This window comes from Solea senegalensis, linkage group LG6, assembly GCF_019176455.1.
Source record: "Solea senegalensis isolate Sse05_10M linkage group LG6, IFAPA_SoseM_1, whole genome shotgun sequence".
Lineage (NCBI taxonomy): Eukaryota > Metazoa > Chordata > Actinopteri > Pleuronectiformes > Soleidae > Solea > Solea senegalensis.
The window spans coordinates 22,951,866-22,973,092 of NC_058026.1; the positions used below are offsets into that span (position 1 = coordinate 22,951,866).

The 21,227-nt window shown below is 40.7% G+C and overlaps 1 protein-coding gene and 1 long non-coding RNA gene across 3 annotated transcripts in view; one reads left to right on the forward strand and one right to left on the reverse strand.

The window, feature by feature from the left end:
• Positions 1-9,262, forward strand: part of dkk2 (dickkopf WNT signaling pathway inhibitor 2) — a 12,346-nt gene extending 3,084 nt beyond the window's left edge. Inside the window, exons 2-4 of one of the 2 annotated variants that reach the window (XM_044029239.1) lie at positions 5,361-5,514; positions 5,846-5,977; positions 7,275-9,262. In XM_044029239.1, the coding sequence (XP_043885174.1) occupies positions 5,361-5,514; positions 5,846-5,977; positions 7,275-7,525 (537 nt within the window). In that variant the 3' untranslated portion in view covers positions 7,526-9,262. The remainder of the gene's footprint in view (positions 1-5,360; positions 5,515-5,845; positions 5,978-7,274) is intronic. The other variant, XM_044029240.1, reaches the window with a different exon arrangement.
• LOC122771587 lies at positions 6,523-20,542 on the reverse strand. The gene is made up of 2 exons (XR_006360625.1): positions 20,461-20,542; positions 6,523-7,610 (listed from the first exon to the last, which is right to left on the reverse strand). It is a non-coding gene; the product is annotated as an uncharacterized LOC122771587 (long non-coding RNA).
• Between the last annotated feature and the right edge of the window lie 685 nt (positions 20,543-21,227).

The window sequence follows — 21,227 nt, forward strand, 5'->3', positions numbered from 1 at the left end:
TTGGACCTGTTAATGAGAGAGGAGATCCATGCACCTCTCATTCTGCAGGATTACACCTTTCAGAGCAGCATACCATCAAGAGGCTTTCCCCTTTATTTTGATAGTCTTTGAAGAGAGCGGTCACGTGCAGACGACTGTGCGTCTTCATTCATGTTCGGTGAATAAGATCAACTCAGAATGTATACTTAACTTAAGGAAGGTCTCGTTTTTTGAGGACTTTGGTTTCGAGCGCTCAAAGGGACATGCCGTAAACACATGTGTTTTGAGTGATGAAAGACGCCAAGCTGCGTTTGAAGACGAGGTTTGTAAAAGTGACTTGTGTGCAGCACATCCCTATGTTATCTGACACCGGCTGTCTGTGCTTTCAGGGCATATGAAGTTTGTTTATTCTGTGACATCGTTTATTTGACTCCGTAAGGCCACCGCCGCTCATTAACACCATTCACAGTTTCACGTTACGTGCTTGATCTCTCACTTGAGGGTCAAGTGCAATCACGACACATGGATGTGCGACAAAATTTTGCTTTTAGTCTAAAGGCAAAATCAAGGAAAGACAGGAGATGTTCTGTTGTTTTACTCAGGCTGTACGGAAATGATTAAGGAGGTCACAAGACGTTTTGAAAGCATCTTTTAAATGTTAAATACTTCTTTTTGCAGTGTAATTGATAGGATAGAAATATCTGTCATTGTGGGTTCTCTTCGACGTGAACGTGAATATTTGATGATGAAGGCAGACAGGTTTAATGTCGGATGATGACGCAGCAGATTTTAGCGCATATAACTTGCGGTCGAGTCACGTATGGTAAAGTCACACACAAACGTCTGTCGTTTCATCACAGGCCAGTGAGAGAATCTTGTGCCACGGACACAAACTGTCACTACGGAACATCCTGACTTTGTCTGGTGCGGCGGTTCCACGGCGGCAATACTCAAGACTTAGACTTCCTTTTATTGTCATTGCACAGAAGACACACCAGTGAAACTGGCAACCAAATTTCCTTGCTTGGCAACCGGAAAAACCAACAACACAGCATTGAATTGTGAGGTAGTTACTGTAAACTATGTCTCAAGAAAAAATAAATAAGTGTATATGTATATAAATATATATAAAAGTAGTGCAAATGTAAAATGTACACTTAAAACAGGAAAGAAAACTGTAAGCAAACAATATGAAAAGACACTGAATTCTCCTTTTTTGAATGAAGTTTCAATGTCTTAGTTATTACCTTGTTAAAACCTGCCTGCGTTATCAGTGTTTCTGCCAAAATGTGGTCTTGCTGTTTATTGGGCACACAAACTCAGGCTTTATCCAAGTATATTTGTCCTTGCACTCATCCAGTTTATCATGTTTCCAGCTGTAATGACGCTTGACAGTGGACCTTTTCACCGCCGCGAGCGCTTCACCCATCCAAATGTGGCACATGGGCTTTTCTTGTACGTCAAACAAAAAAACAACAAAAAAAAAAAAAATGTTTTTCCAATCACATGGAAAGTACAACTTTCTCCACAGACTCGCTCCTGACTGTTCTCAGCTGACTATTCCCCGGATGCTTTAGTGATGCTGAAGGACCTTTGAAACTCTCTGTAAAATGAGAAACAAGTCAATAATTTGCAGAGCATTCCGTTTTTTAAAATATTTTAAACCCTCAGACTCCAACTATGCAGATAAAGGCATTCTTAGTTATTTTTATACATTATAGGGTGCTTCTATGGAATGATATCAGCACATTGGAATGACTGAGGTAAATAAGGGATCCTGGGAGCAGGGGAGGGTTCAAAGTCCCGTATATCCTGTAGTAAATCCCTTGTAGATTGTTGCTCCCGCACATTTAAGTTCCCTCTTCAAAGTCACGGTGCTTTACCAGCACGACAGCAGCACGAGACAGGGCCGGGGGCTTCCCTTATGACTGTCTGTCTGTCTCTGCCTTTATCGTCTCACCAGCATACCAAGGGAGGCTGCAGAGTACACAGCTCTCAAGCCCACTTCCTGCACAGGATACAAAGCCGTGCTTTTATGTGTGAAAGCTGTCTCGGGGGAAAAAATAAGGGAGCAACAGAAAAAAAAAAGAAGAAGATGGGAGATGAATGGGATGCATCTAAATGAAGCCCTGTCTCTCAGAAGTTGCGAATGAGCCATTTTAAAACATGACACGATAAGGCGAGATTATCCGCCGTGATTTGGGGGTCAGCCTTGTATCATTGGGTTTCAAAGAGCTGTCGTGCGGTTTGAGCCGTGATGGAAGAGGTGAGCGCCGTTCTGCCTCCACACCCCACCCGCCCCGCGCAACGAGCGCTGTAATCCATCCAAATCATCGGCTGGCCAAGAAAGGGAGATAGGGATCAGAGTACGGTAGTATGAAGTACTACTGCACGTGGCCAAGGTCATTTGTCATCTAATGCAGATAACAACACATTATTTATGTACGGGGGTGAAGGGTGGGGGTGATATCCTGCCTCTTGATCTACTCTCAGGCTAAATTTCCAGCATTTTTCCCTCCTCGGCTGTGATTACACCACTGGTATGATATTCTCCTGATAGAACCATTGACGTTGAAACAGAAAATCACACATTATTTCTGGGAACAGTTGCCTGACAAATACATCTCACCGCACTTAGTTATTTATCGAATGAGTTTAAAAACAGAGGATTAAACAGTTGAACTGAATTTCATTTGTATACAACATGCATTGTCATATGTTCAAGACCGTACTATACTATTAAGAGAAACCCACCATGAGCGTGGAGAGAGAGAAAAGAAAACTTTAGAAGTCTCTAGCGTGAACCAGACTCGGAGAGCAGCCATCTGCCTCAGCTGGTCGTCTCTGCAAACTTCTAAAATAAACCTACAAGAACCTCTAAAGCTAATTCACATGGAGCAGCTTTTCTTCATTTTTATCAATACACAACCAGACATGTACAATTTCCACAGATTCCTCAGATTTATAGTCACTTGCAGTTTTGTGTTTGTAATTATTTAGGGACTGACACAAATGTGAAACATCACCTTAAAGAATGAACTGCAGATGTGTTGGAAGGTTGGATTTTTGGAAATGAGGTCAAGGCTAATTTTCCCACTCTGCTTATAGTTGTCATGCTAAGCTAAAACAATCCTTCCTGGCCGCAGCTTTCACTGATTCACATACTGTCCACATGTAGATACAAAAAGGTTTTTCCCCATAATGGTAAACTATTTCTTTCAGAGTGTTAATGTCAAGGAAACGCATCCTTACAAACGTGATCAACACTTTATTATTAATACACTTTTATTTTTGACCAAAGTCCTATAAAACTACAAAAGATATAAAGTGTTTTTACAGACTCACCTGTACTTCTAATAATGACGTAACTGTTTCCCCTGCAAAATAAGTCCTGTTAATATTCTGGGAACCGTTCCTCTCGTTCTAATAACTAAGAAATATTAGAGAAAAGAAAATCATGGCTTTGTTACTTCCATCAACACGTTAAGCATCTGGATCGTGGGAATCTGACATAATGATGGATGAACGTTCAGCGTAATATTCCTGCTCACTTTTCTATGGCTGTATCATTGTCTCCATGTGTTTCCAGCCTGAGAAAGTCAGCATGGCATCGATCCAAATGTCTAATCTTGTTCACTGTCTGAAGCACAAGGACATCGAGCAACAGCTTCTAATGTGCCCAATGTGATATGCGATATTTGAGCGCTGATTCCAACATGTGGTTTGCGTTCATGTCTGGAGTGACGCCTGTTCTTTTGGGCACGGCGTTCCATCTCCGCTGACCTTTATACCCCAAATCAAGTTAGCTATTTATTGTGGCCGTAATGATTTTTTACCCTGATTTAAACCTCTTTCATGTTCATTCATATGTTTAGTGTTCCATGTTTGTCAGTGGTAAACCACACTAAATCAGATCTGTCAGTGCAGTGCCAGCTGAATGTGGTTGTGGTGCGTGTGGTGGTGTGCCAGCCAAACATGTTGTTCTAATGTCAGCCTATACTGGACATAATTCACTCAGTCACAATCCATATCCTGCTCATTGTCGTATACGTCTGCCTATCTGGCTCGGTGTTGTGTTTTTCAAATGTCTGACAACTTAGTCCTTCGCTTTTAATAATGTGCCCCAAACTGAAAGACGTAAAATGAGATAAAGATGCTCAACAGTTGGAAGAACACTGTCTCCTGACCTTTACCGTGACCCCAGTCAGATTATTAGTGCTTCCCTCCAAGATGTCCCTCATCCTTCACCCGTCCAGTGTTAATTCATGACTTTATTTCATTTGTCTGAAGAGCTCATTTGATTTGTGACACAATTAATGTCAAGCTTCTTTGCTCCTGCTCCAAGTCTAATAGCAACAGGATTTGCATGTGCAAGGAATTATATTCAAAAAATGCTTCCAGTAAGACTTCCAATCGGTGTACAAATTTGTTATGGAAAAAATGAGCCTGGCTCTGAATGTGCTCTGCACTGTTGTGGGCAGCAGGGTATTGTTGTTTGTATGTGTTGTTTATTATGGTTTGGTTATTTCACTGTTCTTATGGAAAATACCTGAAGGTTTCGCTGGAATGTAAAGAACATGTCTCAAGCAAAAACCCTTTAATTATGACTGCAGACGCATTAAGGTTTTCTTAGTTTGTAAATTAGTTAGTAAGTTTGCTCCATTGTTTTTGACCACACGAGAAGACATGTTGGACAACAGCCTCCTGTCTTCAGTATCTGGACATGCAGAGGGTGTTCCTTCAGGTCAACTGGACTTAAATTATGAGAGGAAATGTCTTAACTCATGCAAGTCTAGTAACTGCTGACGATGAAGTAATAAATTCTGTTTTTTGTGTTCCTCATTTCCTTAGGAAAACATGTCTTAAAGCGGCCGCATGCATGTATAAAAGCATTTATTTTCAGGTTGATGCACATGAAGTGCACGTGAAGTAAAATGTAAGATTTAAAACATGAAGAGTCGCTCAAAATCCCTGAATGAATGGCGATGTATCATTAACAGGTATAACTTTGCAACCGTGGTAAATCTACAGGATGAATATGCTACTCTTGTGTTTGCCGTGCGTTTCTTTGTGTGCTTTTTACAGCAGAGTCATCTGATAATGTAGTGGCGTCAAAGTCATTTTCCATTTGAAGCAGAAACATGAGAAAGGTTCTGCCATGTGAAAGAATTACACTACAGATTAAAATCTAAACAATTTCTCACATCTACTCTTCACCCATTTACTCGCGCGTTCATACTCATGCATGTCAAATGGTAGCCACACTAACACCAACATCGCACTCAAGTTTCTTCTGATCTCCTGATCGCACCTTTTGTGAAGATTGAATATGTGCTGCGCTGTGTCTTATTCCCAGAAGTATAAAAGCATCTTTTCCTCAGCAGGTGTATCCGTGCAGTAATGATAAGGAATGCTCTGTGGGCAGCTACTGCCACAGTCCTCAGCACGCCCCCTCCCGCTGCCTCACCTGCCGCAGGAGGAAGAAGCGCTGCCATCGCGACGCCATGTGCTGCCCTGGAAACCGCTGCAGCAACTGTACGTATACACACACACGCACACACACACACATAGATTGAGTTAAGTTCTTGTCTTAATGTAAATTATCTGGAAATGGTGACTTGTTCCAGATCACTGAACAAACAGTTTTGCCCAGAGACTTAGTGAAGGAGCTAACATATTTAAATAATGCCCAACACATGCTTTTAGACAGGAACCTGAGCTAAGGTTGAACTGTGTCAAATTGATGCCCATAGGTTTTCAGTGCTCAAAACTAACACATAGTATTTCCACAGCACCATCACAGAGAGTCCTTTTTTGTGTCTGCGATGTTTGGTTTCAACTCTTCCTCTTCTTTTTCTGCCGTCAGATATCTGTGTCCCTATCTCTGAGAGTGTCCTCTCGCCTCACATCTCAGCATTGGACGAGCACAACAAACTCTTCACCAAAGATCAAAACTGGAAGAAGAGCGGCAAAGCACATGCAAAGCATTCTCTCAAAGGTGAGATTTTGACCGCAAGTCTCTGAGACCATGTTTAAAACATGTCCACCAGAAACCGCCTCTGCCGTCTCTGAACACTGTCACTGTTGTCTTCTCGCTTGTCTCTCTCTGCTGTCGTCCTCACCAAACCTGTTGTTCACTGTCTGCATGTCCTCCAGAGTCCACAGTTGGAGCCAGTCTACAAACTATGTTGATAATTATCCCTGTGCTCATATATCAGTGTCTGTGAGCCCACAGCACAGCGTGGTGAGCCTAGAAGAAACCACAATGTCCCTGCTGTTTCTGCACCTACATAAAGCCGTACAAACACTTTCACTGACAACAACACACGCCATGTGATAAACCACAGAATGCAGATCTGGCATGATTCTAGCTAATAACTCACTGAGACCCCTGCCTAGCATTAATGTCACCTTATTTATAGTAATATAAAAGCCTATCCATAAAGTAATACGTTTAACGAGACACTTAAATTACTCTCAAATGCACCGACAGGCCTCAATGCGAAAAATCCATGTTAAAAGAGCAGTGATGTTTCACGTTGCTGTAAATAAGGCCATTTATTTTCATTTACGTTTGACTCATTCCTTTCTCCTTAAATGTTATTGCACTATTATGGCCTTTGCGTGAGAAAAGTCCACTCGCACGATCCGTGGTGTGAAACAGCAGTCCTTCATGCGAGCGGTTGGAACTTCATATTGAAATAACTAATCAGCAAAGTGTGGTTTTGTCAGCGATACAGGACGACTGGTCTAAATGATAAAGCAGCGTCTGGCAAGAGGTGATATAACGTGTTTCACAGAAGAAAACAAAAAAAGCCTCTGCATGACTCAAGTGTACAAATTATACATTCATCAAGTTAATACTAATCTCCTGCCAAAAAATCTCAAACTTAGACCAGATGGGACTATATGGTTCATTTACAGAACAATAGTTATAAGGCTTGATATACAGAAGAATAAGAATGTTTGATTGGATTCAGGTTGAAAGCTTCGTCTCTTTTGTCTCTGACAAGGCCGTTCTCCACGTTTGCTCAACTTGTCCCTGTGGATCCAGCACAACATCTTAATGAACAGTGATTACACATTTCCTTTCCTCTATTTAACTGAATCACTGTTCGGCAAACTTTAAGACGTTGGGGGTTTATGATTTCATCTGGGTCTTTTATGTCTCCGATGAAGCATTTGTTTCTGTTTTTCTCCCCCAAGTAGAGATGTGCCAACTTGATATCCTGTTAGGAGTTTGCATCCGTTTGGTTCACCACTGATCAGAAGTCTTTCCTGTCTTCCTCTGTTAGGGCATGAGGGCGACCCTTGTCTGCGGTCATCAGACTGCTCAGAGGGCTACTGTTGCGCCCGCCATTTCTGGACCAAGATCTGCAAGCCGGTTCTGAGGCAGGGAGAGGTGTGCACTAAGCAGAGGAAGAAAGGCACTCGTGGCTTGGAAATCTTCCAGCGCTGCGACTGCGCCAAGGGCCTCTCCTGCAAGGTGTGGAAAGATGCCACCTCCTCGTCCAAGTCCAGGCTCCACATGTGCCAGAAGATCTGAAGCGGAGGCAGCTGCTGTCGGCATTGAGGCCTCTGTCTCCATCTGCCAGCGGACTTTTTTTTTTTTTGTAAAGGATGGGTTGTGGCTGTATTGAAAAAGAGCAAAAGACAGAGACTAACAAGAGACAGAACAGACTGTGTGGGTTCAAGCCTGCTATTCAAGAAGCTCAGAGTGAATGGGAATGCTTTAATGTGTCTGCTGTGAGTGTTTCATTCCTGCACCCACGTCCAGTGCACACCTGCATCATCACACTTGCACACACATGAGCTCATGGTGTGTCTGCCCACAAATACAAACAAACCTTTTACACATTCAGGGAGCTACAGAGTTAGCCTAGCAGTAGATGCTGTGATGGGTGGTGTTTCTACTGTAGATGGAGACAGTCGACATATCAGTCTTTCCTCAAGCTCCGACTCACAATAATATGACAGGTAATTATATATTTAGAAGCCATATTTTCTTTCTTTAATGCCAAGTTGCCTATTTGTTTAACAGCTCACACGTGTAGCATGTGTCTCACCATCTTTGTCAAATCTCTGCGTCATGTTGTTTGTTTAAGCCTCGTACAGAATTCAGTTATTGCTTCGCAGGACGCACAACCAGTAACAATGTCCAGACCCCACAAACAGTGGTCACATGAGGAAATGGGGAAGCAATTGAACGCATCGTTCAACTCCAGAGCTTGACTTGTGTGGAAAAAAAAGAACATTTACATTAGTGATGAGTTTCATCTGGGGGGGATTGACTCCTCGCCCATTTTATAGCCACACAAGGAGAGATAAGGTTCTGTGTCCAAATGGTTGTTTGATGCTTCAGATACAGCAGCTTGCACTGAGGTGGTGCTGTGCCGCAGACCTTGTGCTCCTGATAGCTGACAGGGAATAGTTCTGCTTTTCCAATCACATGAACAGAACTCAAGGGTACAATGGAAGTGCAATTCTTTCCACTTACAAAGCCAGTAGGAATGGACACATGAGAGGAATGATTGAAGTGACGCGTAAAATGCTCCGTAAACCTGACGTTTTCAAAGAGAATGAACAGTGTGAATCAACGTGTTGTTGGTGGCACGCTGCCTTGTATGTGTCTGTTTATGTTTTTTTGTTTTTGTTTTTCAAATAAGACTGCATACTTTCTGCTTATGAAATGCTGTTCAGTTGGAAAACTGGAGGTGAAGCATCGCAGGTACTACTCCTCTAAACCACCACGATATCTTCATATTCAGTCTAATATCACATTCGCCTCGTTTTCATTGACTGGTTTTTGAGCATCCAATACACATATTTTGTCACCAATTAAACTCAATATTCAATAAGCTCTTATATTGTAAATAGATTGGAGACAATGGAAATGTATTTAAGAATCAGTGTATATCATGTACATATAATAAAAAAAAAAAATATGAATCCTAAACATGACACAGAAATGATCTAGGTGAGAAGAGAAAAGGGGTGAGACAGGTTGGACAGATTCAAAATAATGTAGTAATACTGTGTATATTCCAGAGGGTAAAGGCGTAGATAGCTTCTTCGACTGACATCACAAACTAGATGCATTGGAAGGATTGTTCCTGAAAGAAATAAAAGCACATTCATTTCCAAAATTGTCTGTGTAAATGGTATGTAAATGGTTTCAAGATTTATATCCCACTAAATATTGTTATTGTGAATACTCGCTATTGATTTCTTTTGTGTATTTACAGTGACGAATGAATAAAAGAATGTATTTTGTAACAATGTTTACACGGGACTTGTTTTTGTGTTGCGCTGTGTCTCATCCGGGGTCGAGCTCCTTCAAATACAAGACAGAGGGTCCATCCAAAAGATGAAAACATTTACAATAACATTTTACACCAGTAAGATCACTCCACAATTACACTACAACAATAAATAATCAGAATCAGGATAAGCTTTACTGGCCAAGTATGAATACAGTCATTGTCTCTCTAGTACAGAGAAGAAACAAACTATAACTCTTTTAAACAAAATAAAAGGTACATTTTTTATTTGTTTTATTTGAGATAGAAGTATTATTAATATATAATATATAAAGTAGGATCTGAAGGCTATATAAAGAGATCCACAGTGCAAATGAGTGTGTAAAGTGGTGCCATCTCTTATGAAATGAAACTTCTGCAACTTGAGTTTTCATATTATGGTCAAATGTAAGTAAGTAGTGCTCAGGTCCATTTGAGACCATTGGCATCATCGTGTTGAAATGATATGAATCATTTTTCATAGAATTCATGGGGCATCTATATTAAACTAAATAAAATGTCCGATTAAAAACAATAATTGAAGATGTTAAGGGTTTTATGAGGGGAGACCAAAACCACCAACTTAATGTGTTTGCATTTGAAATTCTTTTCATGAGGACAAATAAGACTTCACAAGATCCATTATAACCTGATGTGCTCGCAGATTTGATTATAGATGAAAGGCTTACGTATATGCTCCTCTCAGTAAATGTGCAACCAATGCTTTGTCAGACATAAACAATAACACGATCCTCCAAGTCAAACAGGATCATAGGGAGTTGGGGAATCAATAACATATTTTCGATATAATGACAGTTTCACCACATCACAGCAGTGGAAATGTGTGCTAAAATAAGACACTCATTTTGAGCATAAACGCACGACTTCGGTGGATCCCGTTTTCACCAGAAGATTCACTGTGAACAGTAGACGCACTTGAATTGGTGCAGTGCTGCTTTTATTCTCCTTATCGCGTTTCATTGTATTCAAAATAAGTTTTATGTGTTGGCGGAAAAAGAGCTTGTTTTTTTTAACACGTCAGCTGAAACTTTCATGTCCTCTCCTCCGCATTACACACATGTTACCTAATATCAAAACTGTTGAAAACTGTTATAGCAAATAGTGATAATTCACCGCTTTGAACCAAATGTGAAGTTTATGTTGCCTCAAACGCGGCGCAACTTTATACCGAGTGTCAGGAACTGTGTGGTAAAGATCTACTGTCAGTAAAGATTTTATTACAATATAAAACATGTTTGAAGATAAGCTCTGCTCATTTTCATCAGCAAGTGAAAAAATCTTTAGTTAAAACATCTGGCACCACTTTAAAGAAGGGTAGAGCAGAGTGCTAGGCTTTTGTTAAGTTGTCTGTAAAAGTTAAATCATACCTATTCAGCAAATACTTAGAAAGTAAAGTAGTAAAGACAACTAAGGGAACACCCTTTTACGTTATTACCGTCTTCTGTTTTTCCCCTTTGTTTGCTTTTCATGAAAACATTGTCATTTAAAATGAATTATATAGAACATTTCCAATATATGCACTCCGTTTTAATGGATATCTCATCACCCTTTTCAATCTATGGTGCTGAGAGACTCAATAAATCATTTTCTCACATTCCTTAACAGTAAAAGGCAGAAACGTCCAATAATTATTCAGCACCACTCTCTGCGCTCTGCACTTTACAAGGTTGTGTTTTCAATCCAGCAAGTGTCCAGTCTTTTTTCTTTTCTTTTTCTTTTTTTTCAACATGTGCTTTTCATTGAAAGTAATGACTCTACCCTACCTTTGTTTGGATAAGGTTTCTATTTGCTGAAATATTGGACGCCTTTTTATCTTCGCAGACTGAAAAGGGTACATTCAGGGTGAATGGAGACTTCAGGTCTCCATGGAAAGAAGAGGCAGATACAGAAGAAAAGCACATTTCACCAGCTCCAGGCCACCCACAGGCTCTGGAGTCTCCATCAAAAAACCTGCTAATGAGAGAGTGACTGTCACTGGCTCTGCACTTTCCAGCATGTGTCAGCAGAAAATACAACTGAAGGAGTTCACACAGACAGGTTTGACTGCCCGTGAAGTTGCCAGCTAAGTAAATATGCTAAATGATTCAGTGGAAGGCTTTGATTTTGTGCCTGCATTGGCACCATACAAATCATAAATGCAATTTGGGTTCGTATGGCTCATATCATTTACTGTGGCAGAAAAGGAAAGTCTTCTCAAGCAAGCAAGCAAGGCTACATGACTTCATCACATGGTCCTCTGCATCTATGTGTGTTGTGATGTTTCCCAGTTAAAGCAATAGTTGATTGCTGAGTCTCTTCCCAGGGTCATTAAAATGCTGACATTTGGACAGAGAGCCGTGATCATGGACAGACCCTTGAAATACCCAAGGCAATCAGTCAAGCAATCGTTCCTCTGTCCTACAATCATATGTGTTATCTTATTTTGAAAATAAATGTATTACATCAATCACTGTTACGTACCTATCGTAAAATTGTACTGAAGTACAGTAGCCTGGAGCAGAAGTGCTGACTTTCCATAGCAGCATGTGTTTTAATGTAAATGCATTCAATATAAATGCATTTGCAGTAGGAGCACAGCAGTCCAGTGACCTTGTGAGTAATTCATATTCATACTTTTAAGATTCTCCAAATTCCCACTGTGTCCTCCTCTCTCCCTGTTCCAGGGACATCAAAGATGACACTTATTTTATATTCATCCGTCTCACAGTGCAACATGAATATATCTACACATCATATATCACATCTAATCAAAACCAGATAATGGTGCTGAAACTCAAAAACATAATATATGCCATATAGCGATATATATATAACATTTCTTTTAAGAGATGATAATTGTTTATTAATCTCAACATTAAGGGTTTTTTGAGTCACTTTCATAACCTAGCTGTAGGTCGTTGTTTTCTGTCTGTAATATCACTTCAACTACATTTTACGATTAGACCTCTTAAAAACCCACATAATAATAACCCACTGCTTAAAAGCAGGAGTACTGTGTCAAACCACACTGTGTGTGGCCACACTGAGCACAGTTGTATTTTCTAATCACTGACAATAAAAGCCAACGTATAAAAAAGGCATTTAATATCTTTAGCTAAATGTCCAAACACACACTATTTAAGCTCCTCCAATGTATTTTTTGCTTCTTGTATTTTTCTATATTCATGTACAGTATGTATAGCTGGTGCTCCTGGATCACTGATGGTAGACTGTACAGTTGGCACATGGGACTTAAAATATCACCTTCTGACATTTTCAGAATTTAAAAATGATCCTGCCTTGAATTTGCTTGAAAAACAGTCCATTTAATTATATTTCCTACTTGCTTTACTGCAAGACTTTCACTGTGTAAATTGTTACTTTTGAAAACCAACACTAACACTGGAAAACTTGCTTTTAAATATAGAAGTGGTAAAGTTAATCCCTACCGATGAATTTAAACACATTTAAACAGTACTGGAGCAATTTGAATGTGCATTCTTTGACTGCTTCTTGTTCCTGATCGCTAATTGTTCCTTTGTTCACTATCATACATAGTTTTTTTTTACTGTTTTAATCATATAATGTCTTCATTTTATATGGAATTCTGCAGGCAGCCTTGTAAAGGACAGCTCACTCTCAATGGCCCTTCCCTGTTTATTTAAAAAAGGATGACGAACTCCATGGAAGATATTTCTCACCGTCCTAAGTCTGTTCACGGTTACACTCAAGACTTCAAGTCTTAACTTTCAAACCAGTTTTGACATAACAAAGCCCTGCCTGTACATACACTTAAATCAGAAAGTCCTTCAACTTGTAGCAGCACCTACTTAATTGTGTAGAGTGTGGGGACGAGAACAATTACCTGGAGAAAACCCTCATAAAAAATGCAAACTCCAGCACCTACCACTGTACCACTGCCCTGCTAATACAGTAACGTCATTAACATTTAGTAGATGCTTTTATTGAAGTGATCAGTATATTAAAGGTAGTATTACATTTTTTTTTTACTGTATTGCTTAAAATCCTCTTCAAAACCCGATTGCAAGCAATTAATTAATGCATAGTTATGGCAGAAAAGGTGCCAACAACAGGTGTTGGTTTTTGTGAAAGCTACTACCAAGAAAAAGGCTGATGCAGAGCGATCTAAGACCAGAGTGAACATTGGTGCTGCTCTTGAACGGCGGCGACAAGTGAAAGCCCAGAAAGGTCTGCAAAGTGATGACATGGTGGCGCTGTTTCTACTGGACAGGTAGGTTAACTTTATGTTGCAGAAAGCTGCGCAGTGAACCTGTGTTCGATGCACGTTCCTGTGCTCTGGAGGTGTAGTTTTGGAAGGAAGTCTGAAGAAAGGGGCTTAAAAATAAATGCAAAAAAAAATATGTTGCCTGCTTGAACAGTCTTTCAGCTAAGGTTGAGTTTGAGGGAATGCTTGGCTTTGCAGACTAAGACCTCAGACTAAAAGAGGTTTAGCTGAAGATGAAGCTATGTAATATGCAATGAGACCATGGAATCATCTGGTGGAACTGAGAGATAGAATTGGGTGTCATCGGCATAGCAGTGGTATGAGATGATTGGGGCCCAAGGAAGTAGTGCAAATAGCAAAGAGAAGAGTACTGAGCCTTGGGGGACTCCAGCGGGAGTCGAGACGAGGAACATGAAGCAAAATGATTTTCGTCTACTGCTTTATCCTCCACATGAGGGTCGCAGGGCCATGGGTGCCAATCCCAGTGGACAGGTTGCCAATCATTCCCTATAACACCTATGGTCAATTTAGAGTCTCAAATTAACCTCTGCATGTTTCTGTGCTGTTGGAGGAAACCAGAGAAAACACGGAGTTACTGTGTGACATGACATGTATAATCATTATGTAGAAGGAATATAGAGTAAAAGTTGTCAGAGACGCAATGGTACAGTTTTCCCGGTTTCGGTATGCATCACGTGTTTTTTTTATGGTAATGGTATGGTTTCAATATCTTAATATAAAACTACTCAGACCAGCAAAGGCAATATTGCATCGTAAAAATGATTAAAAATACAGATATAATCAAACCACAAACCTTATTTAAACAATAGTGCACTATCAAATTAAGCAGCAAACATAAACCCACACAAATTAAATATAAATATAAAGTTCAGTACTATCCAATAAAAACAGGGCGTATCGAACGATTTGGTAAAATACCAAATGCTGTTGCATCCCTAGAAGAGACAGATTTTATTTTTGGTTTGAGAAGATTCCACGTTTGTAGTCCTGAAGTTTGACTACAAATTGTCATTCCAATGAATTCAGTTCCAAAAGAAATGTGTTATATACATCACTTTTGATTGTATTGACAAAAGTGATATAGTAATAAACTGAGTAATGTAACTTATTACTTTTGATACCCACAAACCAGTAATGGAATAGTATTGAATTGAATTGAATTGAATTTGAATTGAATGACTTTATTCCTTTAGTCTTTAGACTTTAGTCTGTAACAAGTAACTTATTATACTTGCCAAACAAGAAGCCCCTGAAGATGAATCGTGTTAGGTAAAACTCACACTTCATGTTCATCTGTCCTGTGGATGCTTCTTGTCAGGTTATAACTGCTCCTCATAATTAACAAATAATTTGTGTCTTCATGTCTTTGTGCCTGTGGTGTTTTCATCATTATATTGTGTTTGTATTATAAGTAGTGTTTGCCAGACCTTTTTCAGTGCTATGCTGTGGCCCCTATGATTTCTAGTTGGCTTATTCATCTACCACCTGGGTGGATCTAGGAGATGTTGAGTACCAGTCTGCTTCAGAGGAGGAAAAAAGTTTTCCGTCGTTGGCAGGTTGGGATGCAGAAAGGGAGGAATGCTGGCGGATGTGCCAAACCTCAGGCATTTCATTTCCATCCACATTTTCTGTATTTGTATTTATTGAATTTTATTTTTACATTTGTGAAGTTTGGATTTTGTAAACTCCCTCCGGTCATGGGACACATTAAAAGAACAAAAACACACTGCTGCAGTGTTTTAGCCATAGACTTGGGCTCAAAGGTTTCAGATGGACTGTTCATCTGGACATAAGCAGGCCATCCAGATAATAGATCCAATTACTTCATGCACAAGCTATGAATCAGACATATGCTCAAATAATTTGTGTCTTCCAAGGCCTCACATCTGCATAACAGCCTTCTCTGATGGGTAATGTCTGTCTGTTTACACAGGACATATAACCGTTATGTGTATGTATCTGTGTACTCATCAGACCTTATCATAGCACAACATAATCCATTAAAACATGGTGTGAAACCACGTGAGAGAACTGTAAAAGTGCTGTTTATCCAGCTGCACCTGCACAGGCAGAAGAGACTCATTCTCAGTTGAAATTAATCATAATCCCATCTACACCTGTTTAAAGCCAATCTCTAACAGATTCTAGGGGAGGTCATGACTTTTTCCTCTCTCTCTTATTCAATTTTGCAACATCTGTTTTGGCTTCCTTGAGCATCGTCTGCGCCAGACTGTTGGGTGTTCAGATTTATGAGAACCCCAGAGAGCACTAGTTGTTTGTTAATAATATGTGCATTGCTTTTCTTTTCAGGAAACAGCAGGGAGATTACAGCCAACTGAAGACTGAGAGGAAGGCCACCCTCCTCGGTGAGTGCTGATCCAAACACCGGAAGCAAAGAAAGACTTCAGATACAGAGGAAAAACACGTTAGATCCGTCTGACTTAGGCTAGATAAAATGAATGGTAGAATTCTTGCTCTGGATGCCTGTTGTTAGTCAGTAATCATACTTAATTTCCTGGCCAAACACATGTTAATGCGTGACCAATTGGGTTTCTGCTACATTTCGCAGTTAAACACAACCGACTTTTATAAGCTAACTAACCAAGACCTGCTATCATTCTAAGATTAAGGTCAGCTTCACTGCAGCTCGAACACAAATTAGAGCTACGTTTTTGTGACAACCCCTTTCTTTGTGTGTGTGTGTATGTGTCTGCATGGGAGTGTGTGATGATGGGTTGCAGGTGTGCATATGTGATTGAATGACATGCATGCGAGTGTCTAGGTGAACCCTGGGAGCTGATTGGTCCTGCACAGGAGGTTCGAGTATAAGAGGCCTGCTGATCGTCCCAGCTGCAGTGGACTTCCCTTGAACCACTCACAGACAAACTGCCTGTGGAAATGTTGTGCTTGTTCTCAATAAACCTTTATGTTTAATGTGTTGGTGGGAAAAGGCCGTCTCTGCTCACTTGTGTTATGATTGAGTTCAACTCCAACAGTTGAACAGTCAGCTGGTTATTTGTGGTCATTCGATCATTGGAAAGGTTTATGAAATGAATACGGTTAATAATGGGTCAAAAGGTGCATTTTTTTTCATACGTGATTCTGAGGCTCTGTCCAGTTAAATCAATCCTTAATTTAATTTAATATTTTTCCCACATGCTTTTTTCTGTGTAATCAAATAACACGTTAGCACACCTGGTGCCGTGTAATATTTCAGCAGAAAAATGTTGTGCGCATGGGACGAGAGAAAGAAAGAAAGAAAGAGAGACAGTTGTGCGTTGTCCTGGCCTATAACTCAGCCGTGTACAAGGAAGCCAGTAGACGTGATGAGGCATTAATTCCCTGTGATCTCAGACGATGATTCATCTGCTACTTTCAAGGAAAATAAATGACAGGATACAAATACAAGAATTAGGCTGAGACATACACTACTTCAGTCGACTGCGCCGGTTCACAAGCCGTTGTCTTCATAAGTGATAGCTACATTTACTGTTTACGCAAAGTGTGACCAGTCGTACTGTTTGTATTGAACACAAGCCTCGCGCTGTTTGGAGGGAACGGCCAAATGAAATTCACTCTTGAATAAAACAATCACCCAGTGTTTGAAATGGGGCGGGTCAACAAACGCTCATGCAGCATGTGAATGTGTTTAGCGTGGAATGCAGGATATGCCATGTAAGATTCAGTGCTTTGATCAGTGAGCGCCCTGATTTACAGGGCCTGGATCGATCTGTGTGGTTTTATTTGTTGCGAGTAAGTCGACTACAGCCCGGCCTGTCGTAGTTCAAAGGCTGTTATTTTACAAACTGAAGGTGAGAGCCATGGTGCCTTCATGGCCAGATATGTCAAAACAGGTTAGGTATTAGTTAAGAAAGTGTGTGCGGTTGTATTGTAGTCATGATCAAGATGACTTTGTCGATGCTGACCTCCTTAAATCACTTTTAGTGCCTGCGTGTGTTTCTGATCACTTCTCCAGAGTGAAACCAAGCCACACGCAATGTGAGGTCTATGTCCTTTCTCACTTACGATCACTTTCAGGTGAACAGCTGGAGCAGATCGCTTCACAAGCCGAACTGCTTTTAGCCATCGTGCAGATTTATTATTTAAATGTACTAGTTTACTTCTGGACCCTTTCCTTGTTGTAGGGCACGTGTGATCTGAAGGTTTGACTTTTAACTATATTTGTCAAGTATATCTGCTCGTAGATGTGAAGAGCAGATGTGAAAGAAGTTGAACATCCAAATATGGTTAAGGGTTTGGGGCTTTATTTTTTTGCCTCTATAAAATGTGTTTCGGGGGTATTATGTATCATTTTCGCAGCTAATTAAATGTTGGGAAATACCTTCTTCTTCTTCTCTCATTGTTGTCCACATCAAAGTTTTTATTTAAAATACTAGGAATTCATTTTAATGCCAGCTGCACTATCATAACACTTTAAACGATAAAAAATGGAGGGACATAAATTAAAATGTGTCCCATACTGTCAGAAGATGTCCTCCTGATGTCCATCGTCCAACCACTAACATCCTTGACAGCTTTTTTACACACTGTCTGTTTCATCTGGACTTGTTTTGTCTTCATGTTCTGTGTACAGGTTAGCTGCATGAGCTAATGAGGCATAGCTGGCAAAAAAAATATACATTTTTTACATCACACCAATTTCAAGTGCAATTTCTGACATTTCAACTCTAACGCCTGCTTTGTACCGTCCATTGCTGCTAAAAGAAATATACAAATGATATTGACTATTTTATCTATATTTATTTATGTTTTGCCATGGCCACTTAAAAGTCAAGGGTGATAAGAACTTTGGCATTGGGAGTGAACTGTGACAGTGCTTGTTTAGTTACTTAGCGAAATTTAGAGATTAAAGATGAATGACTGACTGATAATCGGACCTCTATAGTAAAACAATGCATTTTTAAGTTGAGTATTATGAGTTTTCCTTCATAATTCCACAACGAAATTATTTATACGTGTCTTCATCCTCTGTTGCAGTTAAATGATGAGTGCTCTTGCACTTGCCACAATCACAGCAGGAGATCTATTTGTCAAACAGGCAAACTCGATACCGGGCGCCATTGTGCTCCTTTCAACAACTCCAAACGGTGACACTGCCCCTCCTACTCCCAGGGGATGAGCTTTAACCCCCACCCCGTCCCCATCTCACTGTCATCCCTCATCTCTAAAAGGAGGCTTTGTCAAAACGTCTCACTTTGGCAGTTTAACTTGATAGTTACCATTGAGTGCTTGTGGGTGGCAAAGGGTACAATTTCCTCTGGCTAGATAATAAACTCCAACAATTACTGGAAGCTTCCCATGGTGGATCCATAGATCCTTTTTCTATTTGCCTGTCCTGCTGTCCTTGATCTCTTGGTTCTCTGTCCATCTGTCTTCCTATTATTCAAAACCTTTAGCAATCAATCTCTGGTTCCCTCCCTTTGCTGCATGGTGAACAGTGGAATATTCCAGGCAGCCCTACCAGCCAACAGCCTCTGTAAGCAATCATGACAATGAGACAAACACATGCAGTGTTCTAGAGTCATGCAAGCTCATATATACAATTTATTTATACCATCAAATACTTTTTTCCCTTTGTCCAAATGTCTTCTTCATGCCATTTACACCTAATTGAGCAGACGGTTGACATTACATTTCGAAGCTTCCCTCGGGTCGTTTATGTAGCGCAAATTGTGTGGGGCAGATGAGAATGTTGCCGAACGCTGAAATTGTTTTTTCAGTTGATTACTGCACGAGAGTTTGTCAACAGCAGCCAGGACTGTGCAGCGTTTACTGAAGGTTGTGTGATGGATGGTTTGGATCCAACATAGCTCTCTCTGTCTGTCTCGCATTCATTCATTTAACAATTCATTTAAAAAAAAGCATGACTACATGTACCATGGGGATTGAACTCCTGACTTGTGTGTGTGATCATGTGTTACAGCTAAATTAATAGAGCTAATTGTTTTTCCCTTGTACTTGAGAGGCCACCCAGGTGTTTCTGCACATGCAGAAAATGTGTGTTGGATTCCATTTTTGCAGTGACACTAATCAAACTTGGAGATTACATAACACACCGGCTGTGTGTGTGTGTTTATAAGAGAGGAAACTGCAGAGCATGAACAGGAAGCACCCAAAGATCAGAACCGTGCAGTGTACCTGTAATTAATTATTCTGTTTTGAAATGTTTTGTTTTGTTAACACTGTTAACTTGTTTTGCTAGTGTGAAAGCACATCTTTGACTCAGACGTCTGTGTTATTATTTTAATCACAAAACTGCCTTTAGCTTGGTCACATCATGCATTTTCCATGGCATTGCTTCAGTAGGTTTATGCAACGTCGCTGCGTGGGTTCGACCACATCCAAGACTTTTACACGCGATACAATGTGACACACTGCATTTTTTTTTAAGGAGTCCGGCCTTTTAACCCTGACCTCACTAGCACTCGAAAATACCGGTGTGCTAAAAACCCCTATGGGTCACATTCCAGACTTGACCAAAAAGACCCATAGTTACGTTTCAGTTGGAGGACTTGTTTGTTTTGGTCCACAGGTTCATTTTTCGCCAAGATCTGGACAGCTGGATCACTGTGTCAGGTTTTCTCTAGCACAGCCAAAAGAATTTCAACTGGGTTAAGGTCTGGACTCTATGGAGGCCAATCCATGATTGTGCCGACATCACACAAATGTCTTGTTGCCATTTTTAGTTCAAGGCATTCAAATTAGGTCTGCTATAACACATTTTCATCTTGAGGCGCCACAATGCGATCGTGCTTTGGACCAACCAGTGTTTCGGTGCACGAAAAACAAACATACACATCCTATAACCATGCACCTCCTCTCCTTTCTCTCCTTTATCACCTGCATCTTACCCAGAGTACACACACACACACACCCATGAGGGCGATCCCTTACCAGGCTTCCCTCCGCATGCTCATTGGGGACCTTGGCATGAATGAAAGACCTGGAAATCTAACTGTTTGAAATGGCGGGTGTGCGGAAGTGGAGCTGCAGGCCTGGCCCATTATGATTCATTCAGATAAAAAGAGAGAGAGAGAGAGAGAGAGAGAGAGAGGGTAGGGGTATGGCCCCACCCAGCCAGCTCATCCTCCCACCCCCACACCAGGGACTCAACATGACATCATGTCTCTGTCACAGAGCAGACTGTATTGTTGTCAGTGACTGACTAACTTTCTGCTTTGCCTCTCCCTCCCTCCCTCTCTCCATCCCTCATCTCTTCCGCTCCCTTGTGCTCTTTTTTTCTTTTTTCTCTCTCTCTCTCCCCTTGTCCTCCCCTCTTTTTGTTTTGTTTTCAAGAACAATAAAGAGACGCCAGAGTCAAGGCTGGAGACATCCTTCCTTCCGCTCTGTCTCTCTCTCTCTCTCTCTGGTCATTTAAAAGACAGCACCTCCACCCGTTCCTCCACTTGAATAGGCACCACACATGTTTTAAAAGCTGCACACACACACACACACACATATACGGGACTGCACCCTCAGCTTTACATCGGCCTCTAATTTTCTTTTACAGCAATGCCCATGTGCACACTGTGACCCAGTCAGCCATGCTTCCCTCCTCTCCTCTCTCTCACATACACAAACACATAAACATACACCCATGCACATCATACTGGGAGGCTTTGTGGTTCTCACAGACACTTAAAGTGGCGTCCCACTTGCCT